Raw genomic sequence first — 12,500 nt, forward strand, 5'->3', positions numbered from 1 at the left:
GGTAACTATCTTCGGTGACATCATCGCTATGCTTCCTCTCTGACTGATCCAGTCTGAGAAGGCATCGTGTTATAAATAATTCACTTTAAAGATCAAGGAACTAGTTTAATCTTTTTTATGTACCCTGTTTTAATGTTGTTGGATTCAGTACTCAGCGAAAAAGAGCCTTAAAGTGCTACTGTGATCAAAAAATCACTTCCTTTTTTTCTTTAGATTTTCAAAGTGGGATTGCTTAGCACTTGAATGGCAAAATTTTGAACTTTGATCAGTTTTATCCAAAGGATGTTTACTTTGAATGCAAGTTTTGCCGGGATTTTACGGTACGACATTACTCACGTTCCAAACTGACCCGATTGGACCTCAGAGAGTTGTATCTAAGGAAAAGTGACGTCATTGACTCACCAGCTTAAAATAGGCCTTTTTCGATATATTAAAATTCAGCTTGATAGTGAGGCAGTGAGGACAAAGACAAAGGAAAGTGGATGATATGTAAATATTTTTCAGATTCATTTCAACGTGTTCTATTTTCTTTGTCCTCACTGCCTCAATATCAAGCTGAATATTTGATATTTCGAAAATGGCCTATTTCAGGGTGTAAACGTAGCTTGTTATATATGCAAAACACGAGTTTAAAAGTCTGAAAGCCCGGAACTCCCGTGTTGCATATTAATTCAGCCGCGTACACACGCATTGCATTCTTAAACTATTGAGTCTTTGACGTCGTTTTCTCCTCGATGCAGCTCTCTCAAGATTTCAAAGTTAGTAATTGCGTACCATTTGATTGGAAAATCCCAGTTAAAATGGACAGGTCTCTTTTTTAAATCAAAGCTTAAAACTTGGGTCACTTACTGCTTAGTTAACATAGTTTTCAAATCCAAAGAAAAATAAAAATTGATTTTTTGGTTATAGTAGCACTTTAAGAGCCAGTACATTCTTTGTGAAATTTAGAAATTGTTGTTAAAGCGACAATCTTCAGATTATTTGGTTAACCGGGCTCAAATTTTCTGGGGTTTCTAATTGATACAATCACTTTCAATAGAGCGGTTGTCAAATGACTGTCGAGCGGTAATTACGTTGTTAGAACTGAACCAATTAAAAAAAAAATTACCGAAGGGAATGCAAGAAAATTAGCAGTAAATTTTACCGATTTGGTCACGCTAACGGCACAAAAAAAAAAAAAAAAACACGCGCGATTCAGGCTTTACGCGCCATACTAGTGCCCAGCTTGCGCGCGAGCCTAAAACTCTTGGGAGCCTCCTTAAGCGCAAGCAATTCCTCGTGCAGCTACTTGGTTGTAAACCAGTCAGAGGCATCATGGTCATCAGGCGTGATTTGATTGGCCATAATTTGGCGGGACCCGTATTCTAAATTTAGACTTGTACATTAAACTGTCGGGGCAAGACCAAATGAGGGAGAACGACACTTTCGGGTTATGGGAGTATCTTGGTGTCCTCGGAATTCTCTTTTTTATTCTGCTTCTTCCTCTTCTTCTTCTTTTCTGCCTCTCTAAAGGAATCATTCAAATGCATTGATCTGCATCTTTCTAAAAATTCATTACCTAATCAATAGATTTTTGATGGAAATATCGATCAAGAGGGTGTTGTGTCTCACGAGTTGAACCCTTCCATGTGGGCACGCTTCATTCGTTTCCGACCCGTTGCTTGGAAACGTCACATATCGATGAGAGTGGAGCTGTATGGCTGTAGCAAAGGTACCCAGTAAAACCTGTTATTAATACTAATTAGGGTAGTCAGCAGTGTTTCACCAGGATTTTGCCTCAGGGGGTCCCAGGGGCCCCTTTCCTGAAAAATAAAGTCAATCAAATCTTTCATGAACTGTTTTCATTCACTTGAAGAAGCAAACAGCTGGAGTATTCGCTTGACCATTAAAAAACTGCTAAGTTCCTTCTAAAAGTCTGTGCCATTTCTAATTTTCTTGCGGGAATCCTGCCAGGGCGCCGCCTGGTGAGAACACTGGTAATGATCTAATGGTTAGTAATCATTTGGGTTTAAGTTGTCCACGAAAGGACTGTTCAGTGAGCAATAGCTGCGGACACTTTAACACCTTAAATAAAGAGTGGTTTCTACCAGAAACGCAAGCAAAGTACGAAGGTGTAGTTTCTTGCTGTCGGTTACAGTCCCGGCATTCAATGAGGGAAAATAGCCCAGCCTCAAAAAAATATCAACACAAGGGAAATCAGAGTACGGGAAGCTGCCTGAAAATAGGTACTATTGCAACTGAAACATAAAAACGAAGCTACATGCGATAAGAGAGTTAACTGAATAGAGTGTAATGTGAAGTGCTCGATTTCTATCCCATATGAACCATGTGAGCGTTAGCCCTACTGATGGAAATGGGCCCACACAAGGACAGAGAAAAACTCTGACCAGGGTGGTATAAACGTAACCTTTCCTTGTACTTGTACATGCGATAAGGCTGATTTGTAGGCGATTTTAAATTCAGTTTAGGTTGAATCTAAAAGATGCGCATTGGTTGAATATTTGTTTAAATTGGAGTATTGATCTAACGTTTGATATGCGACTCATAAACGAGGCACAAAATTGGCCTGAATCAAATAGGCAGCCTTAAAAGGGTACAATGCAGAATGGCGCGCAATTCGGTAAGTACAGGAACCCATGACCCGGAGCCGTCAACTCCCATACTGGGCCTATGTCACGGCATTTTTACAGACCGATTTATTTTTAGACTACATTTTCCGAAAAAAACAAAAAACAAAACAAAGGTGACCCTATGACGTCAGGTTAGTTTCTTGTAATTGGTCTTTTGCCTCCTGTGGGAGTCTCATTCGCGGGAAATTCAATCTAAAAATAAATCGGTCTGTGAAAACGCCGTGACAACAACACAATGGAGATTTAGGCTCCGGATCATGGGTTCCTGGTAAGTAATACGATTTTTGAAAACGAGTCTAAGCCATCGGAAGCGGTACGAGTGAATGATCTCAAATTAAACGTGTTGTCATAGTTCACCTCGTGAGTTCTTGAACACAAAATGGGGTTTTGTGGTGATATAAACGGTGTCCAGATTTCAGTTTAAACAAACACTCAATTATGCTTCAGGAACAAATTAGGCGTACTATTCCAACACACCCTTTGCATAACAATAATGATGCAAATATGCTCTAACTAGGGAAACTACCACATTCATTGAGTTTATTGATTGCGGTAGCTTTTCAAGTTAAGGCCCGGGCAAATGGTTTCGACATTTTCTTCAACATCCGTTCGATTTTGTTGAACAATTTTGAACGATGTTGATTGCTAACACATCGTCAACATTTAGTTAAACAAAAGCCAGGTATTCAGTCCCAGGTTGTAGCCGTGGTTGTTGTTATGATTAGGGAGCTTACGAAACGACGACGCCGACGGCAACGACGACGCTACAAAACAATAGGTTTAGTGAGCAAAAACAATGGTTCTGCACGCTCTGCACGTGCGTCTTACATTTTGGTACATTTCTTCGCCGTCATCTCCTAAATGACGACGTGAAATGACCAAAAATCAAGGTTCTGTGGAGGACGTTAGGACAAGACGATGAATTTTCAGTTCTCTTTCTACGCTTCCAACCCACTCATACAAGTTTAATTCCTCTATAGTTACTACACATTTTTAACGCGAAACGACATGAAATAGTTTCGTAGTGATACAAATAACACGAACTCGTATTTTTAACTGAAGTCCTCGTAGCCGTCGTCTTCCTCGTTTCGTAAGCTCCCTAATACGGACATGAACACGTCTAATACCGATTTGTGAGATGCGCAGGCGCATACCCAACAGTGTTGAAAGAGGGGGGCCAACTGCGTCAACTTCATTCAACATTCGCGATGACAAAAGAAATGTTGAATGGTTGTTGAAATTAAGAATAACGCTTTTAAACTCATTCAACATCGATTCATCTTCGATTCAACACGCCGGTCTCAACACGTTTCAACACGGTTGGAAGACGGGGGCAAATGGTTTTAACATGGCTGTTCAAAAAAATCGAACGGATGTTGAAGATGTTGAAACTGTTTGCCAAGGCCTTTGGAGTAAAGGTACTAAATTGACAGCACGCTTTTTCTTCTTCTTCTTCTTCTTCTTCTTCTTCTTCTTCTTCTTCTTCTTCTTCTTCTTCTTCACGTCGTTATTAGCAGCATGAAATATACAGCATATATCTTCTCGCTTCAAGTCGTTAATCTGCACTTACATAAGGTTCTGAAGAACAGGTTCTCATGTTGACTCGCTTCTATTCTGCTTGATTCTCAAAGGTGTCCGAGAAATAGATGAAGTCACAAAATCCGCTGCTTTTTACTGGACAATGGACTCGTGTAAGGACGTTAAGAATATTGCGGGGACTGACTGGGGTCATCCAGCTAACAACCCAGTCACCATAAAAGGAATTAGGGGTGATGCCGTTTACTTTGGAGAAGGAGATAATGGAGTGTTCACGCTAAGCAAGGGACTTGCCAACAGCTGTCTTTTTGACCCGTCTTTGTGCAGCGGTGGGTTCACGCTGATGCTGTGGCTTCGGTACAAACACAAAACTAAGGGGCCACGACAAGTATTTTTTACCTCCAATAGTGATAGCAGTAGAGGTCACAAAATGTACCAGATTGTCGGCGACACTCCCCAGGTAAGGCTGCATCTCTTTTTTTTTTTGTAAATCTCCCTTTGTAGATCACGGACCAAAATACCGACCGCGTCACTGAATTTTAAATTCACCTGCTTCGATGAAGGATATAGAAAAACATTTTAAAAGAAATACTGTAACAATAAAACGTCGTGTAGCTTCTTGTCACCATATGCATTATCAAATATACTCTCTTAGTCTACTTAAAAAAATGGATACTTGCTTAAGTGTGAAAAAATTGAAACGTTTTTGTGAAAAAATGTTTTCCAAATGTTGGGTTGTTAAAAAGCTTAGCACAATTGCAAATGGAGTCGCCTTGGAGGGAAGCTAGAATGCTTGATTTATGAGATTTTGCTAATACGAGAAAGGTGACCGAACTTGAATTCACAAGGGCACTCCTCTCGTGCCAAACTGTCTTATAACTTTCCCGCTCGTGATCTAGTACGGATGCTCCAACCAATGAGCTACTGGAGACTATGTGGTGACTATAGACTATGATTATGTGACTGCGTGATGTAGTCGTAGTCTATACCCACATTTCACCGTTGCTCACCACACAGTCTCCAGTAGCTCAGTGGTTAGAGCATCCGTACTAGATCACGGTGGGTCGTCGGTTCCAATCTGATCAGGTACTCGAATTTTTCCGAGTTCCCATTTGACTATACATAAAATCTTTTATGTATTTTTTTAGTGGAAACAGAAAACGCTTTTTACTTTGTTAACAGGTAGCTTTCGAAATCACTACCACCAACAGGAAATGTGTTTTCGGATTTGTTAGCCCCAAGGAAATTTGGACACACTATGTTTTAACATACAGCACTGTCGCAGATCCTGATAATGTACAAGTTTTTGTTCAAGGGATTGAAGTTACGGACTTCGTTGTTAAAGACTGCATCGGTGGCAATTTTCCTGCAGAGGAAGTCGGGGGGTTCACAATAGGGCCACAAGTAAACGACGCGAATCTTCCGGAAGCCGCTTTTGATGAACTCATTATATGGTACAAAAATCTATCCAGAGATGATGTCGCTACATTTTTCACTTACTACAAAGGTAAACTATCACTACACAATTGCAATTATAATTAATGAACGTTATTCAAGTGTCAAGTCTTCTAGGGCAGGGACACGATTCATAGAAATCAAATCAATTTAATTTAAATCAAATCAAACATTGGTTTTTTTTCGAAGAGAGGGGAAACCAGAGTACCCAAATCAAAACCTCTCAAAGCAGAGTAGAGAACCAACAAACGCAACTCACGCATGACGGCGAGTCTGGGAATCAAACCCTGCTCCTCCGAATTGACATTGTATTCAATGGACCTTATTGAAGTTGAGCCTGCAGGCACATTTTCTTTTGTTTAAAACTACATGCAAAAGAGGCTTAATTAAAGGCCATGTGTACTACTTGCAAAACAAGTCGCTGCGATACGACACCTGTTCGGTGTACACGCAGAGATCTCGTATGAGGGGGGTTGTGAACTAGTTTTCTAATTCAATATGGCTGACCATATGACGCTCTTTCATTGGTTCATTTATATTTTGTCGCAGCGACTTGTTGCCGGAAGTGTACACACGGTGCGAAAACGCTACTTTCGCTAATTCTGTCCCTGCGATTAGTCGCACGAATTCAAACTGGTTTGAATTCGTGAGACTGATTGCGGCGACAAAATTCTGCCGCAGCGACAATGATTTCCATAAAATTAAGCGTGTCACACAAGGAGAATTGTTGCAGCGACTTGTCCCCGCGACGTGTCGCAGCGACTTATCGCCTAGTGTGTCCTGGCCTTAAGAGACAGTCAATTCAATGCAAAATGACCCCGTAGCCTCGTTCATGTGGCAAAACCTCTGATAACTCCGATAAGGGCTATTTAGTGGTTCTTTACAAGATTTTGATAGTAGGCCCGTCATGCTAGCGACATTACATTTCTGTAACATTTTCCACGCAAAACGTTTCACGCTTCGCTGTGTTGTGCCTTCTAAGATCGTTTATACGAAAGCGTCTTGATCGTCTCCCTCCGTTAGCTGCCTCTTATTTCGACAACAATATCAGGTAAATTTCAGAAATATCATTTGTTGTATTTGGGGTCTTGAGGCTACTTTAACATGGACTTATTTATTTGTTTGTTTGTGTATTTGTTCATTGTGTATTTCTAAATTCGTTTAAGACGAAATCCATTATATCAGGGGACATCAAAAGATTCTCCTATCTAAGGCCGGTTTTTCGTCGTTTCAGAAGAGAATTCGGCAAATATCGTGACTTGGCCTCCGGCCCTTAATTAAACTGTTGTTTTTGCTTCATGCAACTGAGGAAGAAAATAATTGAAGCGAAAACATTTAACTAGATTAAGATGAACTGTTGATAAAGGTAGCAAAAACTTTTAGGGAACTCGGAGGCTTGCGTAGACGTGCAGTTTTTATACCAAAACCAAGACCTTCCGATCAGAAGATGAAGGTAGTGTTATTACTATAGCCAATCATAAGAAACACAGTTAAACAAATGTACCAGTGATAAGGCAGAGCAAGTGCATTCATCTGGTACGGCAAAGGGCGCAAAAACGCCTGCTTTTGCCCTTGATTGGCTAATAATGTGGCGCGAGATTTGAACCAATCACAAAGCACAACAATGAAAAACCAAAGCTGTGCAAAGCAAAACCGCTCAGTTTTATGATCTCATGTAAGGGAGAATGTGTTGCTTTTTTCGTAGGTGGACCAAATTTACAGCTTCACGCCAATTTGAGTTTTACGGACATAACGTGGACAGAAAGTCTCTTAGATCCTGAATCCGTTGAATTTATCACAAATACAGACATGGTAACAAATGATGTAAGCAGAACTTCATGTAATATCGAGTATCCATCTTTTGTCAAATGCTTTACTTACATACATCAACGCAAACAAGAGTCAGGAATATCCATCTCGTTTATTGAGAGCTAGACGACTGCCGAGTTCAATAATCCGCGATTAAATACCAACCCAGGATTGATTTTTCTCTTGAAAAACCTCAGTAATTTTGTGCTTAAGGAATTCAAAAGTTCAATTCAAAGTCGAAGGCTACAAATCCTGTGGAAACTTGGTGTGATCATTAAATAAACTGCAGTTTTTTGAAATGTTTCCACAGGAACCCATGAGTGGTTTCCAGCAATTAGGGACTAGCTTAATTGGATTTTGAGCAATTGGGCCGTGGCACAATGATACGGGCGTCGGCGGAAAAGAAAGAAAAAACAGTACTCAAACACGACCCCAAAAACCAATGTAAATTTCTTACAATTCATTTGATTAGAGCGGTTTCCAATAGCCCTCATGCGTGATACTAGCTGATTTCACCACCTTATATTAGCCTCAAATTCGAAAATCAAACTTGTAAATTTTAGGTTGAGCTGAATCCCAAAGGAACAAACTTGTAAAGAAAACAATATTGTATGTCCAGATGATGTGAATAATTTTGTGCAAACGAGGCTGGGAGGTGAACTTTTGAGCATATGGCGTCATCGTGCAGAAGGTCTATTGAGTGTCGTAAAACGAATACCGAATAAATTACTTTGACCAATCACAACAGGTGCAAATAGCGCAATGAACCAATCCAAATTCGTAGCAATTCCGTATAACTTGGTCAAAGCGCCAGACAAATCGCACGTGCAAATCAGGATTGGTTTTGGTTTTCCTTCTCATTGGTAAACTGGCGCGAGATTTTTAAACCAATCACCAAGCGTAGCAATTGCAATCGGGTAATGACTTTCGCCAGTCATTTTTACCTCAATTGCTTGTAATCTTGCAATCTGATTAGCTTATTTGCCGTTGTCAATAAGAGTGTAGACAACGGTGTACGCGTCAGGCTCGCGTCAATTTGTCACGCAATGTAATGGCCAATCAGGAACGCCCATTTTGGGAAATAAAACAATCATATTGCGAGAAAGTTATGTACAACGCTTGCTTTTTCTTTGTGTCATGATTTTGCTCACGCTCTGAAATAAAAACTTTCTTTAGCGTTGAATATTGTGGTAGAAAACAAATCGAAAGTGGTTCAGCGTTGTCTGTACTCTTATCGACAACGATATTCGTCATTACAGTGGTCAAAATTTGTTGTGGACTCACTCGGCTGCTGTGATGACGAATATCATTGTCGATAAGAGTACAGACAACGCTGAACCACTTTCGATTTGTTAATTGAAAACTGCTCTATACTCAAATGAATCTACAGTCAAATTGATTACATCTGCAGAATTTACAGAAGTGTAGCGAGCAAGAGATGCCGTCGCCGGAGTGACCTTGACTTACAAATTATGCCTTTTATACTAGTGCACAAACAGCAGAATTGAAAGTAAAAAACACATACCGACTGCAAAGCAACGTGTGCATTCCGAAGCGCGAGAAAATATGTTTAACAGCATTTGTTCTTCGCGTTGTAGATCAAAATGGTTGCAAATAGCAGTGCTGACGTCATTGTTCACAGATATTGGTAAGAATTGATTCTGTCGTTGCCCACCTTATCGTGGCTAGACTAAGTGCGGCCCAGTGGTTAGGACGCTTGCCTTGAGATCCTGAGTTCCCGGGCTCAAGAGCCACTCGTTGAATTTGACCCTGGTAGTCCCTGGTTCAACGTCTCGGCCGAACTTGTAAATAGCCAACTGGTTTGCCTCCGGCCAGTTGGGATTCTTACCAGTTGTTGTTGTAGTTGTTCTGCTCTCTCGTTTCGTTGATTGTGTTTGGTTGACCCTGAAAAGCCAAAGGAGTGGTCAATTAAGTATGCAGTGTATTATTGTATTATTTGGAAAGGCGATACAGTGCAGAAGGACGGTCTCTGCAATTCTTCAAATTTGATCTTTCTGCGTTATTACGATTCAAAGCACGGAAAAGAAGTAATAAAACACGCCTGCAGCACGTACGTCGTCTTTAGAGTCTAGGATCTTTAAATGTTTCCTCTGCGCGCAAACGAGGAAACATCTGAGGAAGCAACATGTTTCTGAACAAATTCAGAAAACCTTTTTGCTTCCCGGGAAACAAATTTTACTTACGCACCAAATGTTTCCTGGGGCCGCAAAAGGGAAAAAATTTGGTTCCGCAGAAATGTTTCTGCAACTTTGTTTCCTCGTTTGCGGGCGCCTTAAGATCTAAAACAACGACGAAAACGTCACCTCAATTAAGTGTTCCGCGATTATTATATCTCGATCACGTAGTAAGCGAAAATTGTGTAGGACTGGTTTCAGAGTAAAATTAGAGAATGAAAGATGTTCACATCTGTATGCCCACGTTGTCGTCAAAAACTGAAATTTGGTGATTTCACACGTCATTGATACTCAGAGTACCGCACGCCTGAATATGTACTTTTTTTCCTCTTTTAACAAATGATGTATTGTTCTTGTATTGTGGCGTTTTTTATATTGGCGTGGCCGTCGTTCTTTCTTTAACTCCCTATTAACTGGCCCTGCACTATCTTGGCCGATCGATATGGACACAAAACGATTACAAACTTAATAATTTGCAGACAAACTTAATAGAGCACAAGCAAACTTTATAAAATGAACGCAAAGATAATTAAGGGCACCCGAACTTAATGAGAGGCGTACAAACTTTAAAACTTCTTTCTTCCATCATATCTCCTTCGCAACGAAAATTCTAGCAAGTGGTGGAGGAATACTTCCGAGCCAAATCATCTTTGTCAAAACTGCCTTTCATTATCTGTTTCTAGGCCCATTGAGCTTCCTGGTTCAGCATTTTCTTCCATAGGATGCGAGCTCACCGTAAAATTTGGGGAAACAGGATACGAAGCAGCCGAACCAGTTGTTGAGTGGCTTGAGGCAAGCCCTAGACAAGCCGATTATATTGAGGCAAATGACAGTAAGTTCTGACCTGGTTAACTAATGTCATAAACTACTGAGATAAAAAGACTTAGTCTTGGTTGCTGGTTTTGTTGGTTTTATTGGTCCATCACAGCGTTTCAGTGCCCGATTATCAAACCAAGGGCTGTATAAAGTGGGGTCCGGTCTCCACGCTGCTGTCTGCTGGGGCTCAAACAACCCTGACAGGTCCTGAAAAGTCTGGTAATGACTGTTTCCTGCATGGCAAGTCGCGTTTTAAGTCCAGAAATGCACGTAATAGACCGAATGCACAAATGGCGGCCAAAAAAAATATTCTTTTGTTTATGTGCTAATTAGCCTCACTAGCCTCGATTGCATGGACAAAATACAAAAGAAATGTTGCTTGAGAGCGAGGCTAGTGAGTCTCATTAGCACATAAACAAAAGAATGCAATTTTGGTCGCCATCTATGCATTCAGTCAATAGTCCAGTTTTAAGTTGTTCATTACCCCTGAATAAAAACTCTGAAGACGCATTTATACAGGGTTAGCCTCCATTTGAATTGAATATATTCACAAATACCGGCAGGAGAGTACCTAAAATTTGAAACTAAACAATAGACAGAGTAGTAAACAAATCAATTATATTCACTTTAGATGAAGGCTAACCCTGTAAAAATGCGTCTTCAGTGTTCTTATTCAGCGGTCAGGGAGAACTTGAAACTGGACTATGAACGTCACAAAGTGTCCCCCAAACTCCTCAAGTAAAGAGAAACAGCTGTATTTACCCTCATGTACGTAAAGTAACACTCCGTGTTGTACATCCCGCCAATTTAGGGAGGTAAGTGACAGAACGGAACGATTGTGACGACGTGACTTCACTCCGGTTACTGCATCGACATTCTCACCTGAGATACACGATAGCCAGCTCGTTTTGGTATTATAAAATCAGTCTCACGACCATTCTTGTTACCAGAGCCTCGGATCCTATGTCTTCGCATGATCCGAGGCTTTGGGAAACTCTGTGAAGTAGAATATGCGCCGTAGGGTTCTTATAGCCAAAAATTGGCGATTTGAACCTTTACGCTGCCTGCTCACTCCTCGTGCTAACATGAATGCACCAGTTAAAGACACTTTTCATTTTTTTTCACAAAAAGCAACGAAAAAACACTTTGTTTAAGGGTTCCCCAAATCTCTTCTCTCCCTCAGTCAAGCTCAAAAGAGAAAAACTTGGGGTCGATGTTGTCTCAAAAAGGCCTGGAACAAGAAACTCATGCGCATGCTGTATTCTCCAACCATAGTTAATGTATGGAGATGGTTATGAAACTGGACAAGTTCCTTTGTTTCATGTTTTTGTCCGTATTTTTGGCCTTGACCCTGCTCAAAACACACCTTTTTTCGAGAAGATAACCAATCAAATCCTTCGATTAAATTATGCGCAACTAATTTGCGAACCCGTGCGAAGCGAAAACAAAAGATTGCGCATGGTCACGGTCAATTCAACATCGATTGCAACAACATTGATCTCGCCTTTGAAAGTTCCAAGGTTTCATGACCAGTCCCTCGATTAACTATGCTCCAACTTATCAAAAATACCACTTATCAAGAGTCCATTACCCAAGAGTACGAATCTGGTATTAGGTTTGTCCCCATCAGCGTCAGAAAAGTGTCTATTTGAACACCAAGTTTTGTGGCATAATAAACGGGTTTACCTCGGTGTAAAAACCTGTGAAAATTTTTCTTTGTTTTGTTAGCTCGTGGTAGGGTTACGTTATTGTTTGATGTTTTTCTGCTCTTTTGTTTTCCTTTGTGTTACGTCATCTGTGAGTTTCACAGGTTTTTACACCGAGGATGAGCCAAATAAACAATAGACCAAATCAGTTAACTCAAAGTTGTACCCAATTCTAATCTCCCGGGATTAAGATTCTTTGTGTATTGTATTTGCATTATAATGCAGCATTCGCATTTAAATGATATGAAAATACCTGGAACAAATAGTTTTATTCCGAAAGGGTTTGAATTGAGTACAACCTTGAGTTAATTTGGTCCGATTTGGTCTATTCATCTGTTTCTTTCCCTGCAAAA

The 12,500-nt window shown here is 40.4% G+C and overlaps 1 protein-coding gene across 1 annotated transcript in view; it reads left to right on the forward strand.

Annotated features, from left to right (window-relative positions):
* LOC137984448 (uncharacterized) overlaps positions 1–12,500 on the forward strand; it is an 80,502-nt gene that overhangs the window by 35,874 nt on the left and 32,128 nt on the right. Inside the window, 6 exon segments of the mRNA XM_068831622.1 lie at positions 1,570–1,711; positions 4,262–4,626; positions 5,349–5,673; positions 7,327–7,445; positions 9,029–9,078; positions 10,309–10,457. Coding sequence (XP_068687723.1) covers positions 1,570–1,711; positions 4,262–4,626; positions 5,349–5,673; positions 7,327–7,445; positions 9,029–9,078; positions 10,309–10,457 — 1,150 coding nt within the window.

The sequence above is a fragment of the Montipora foliosa genome, chromosome 14, assembly GCF_036669935.1.
Source record: "Montipora foliosa isolate CH-2021 chromosome 14, ASM3666993v2, whole genome shotgun sequence".
Classification (NCBI taxonomy): Eukaryota; Metazoa; Cnidaria; class Anthozoa; order Scleractinia; family Acroporidae; genus Montipora; species Montipora foliosa.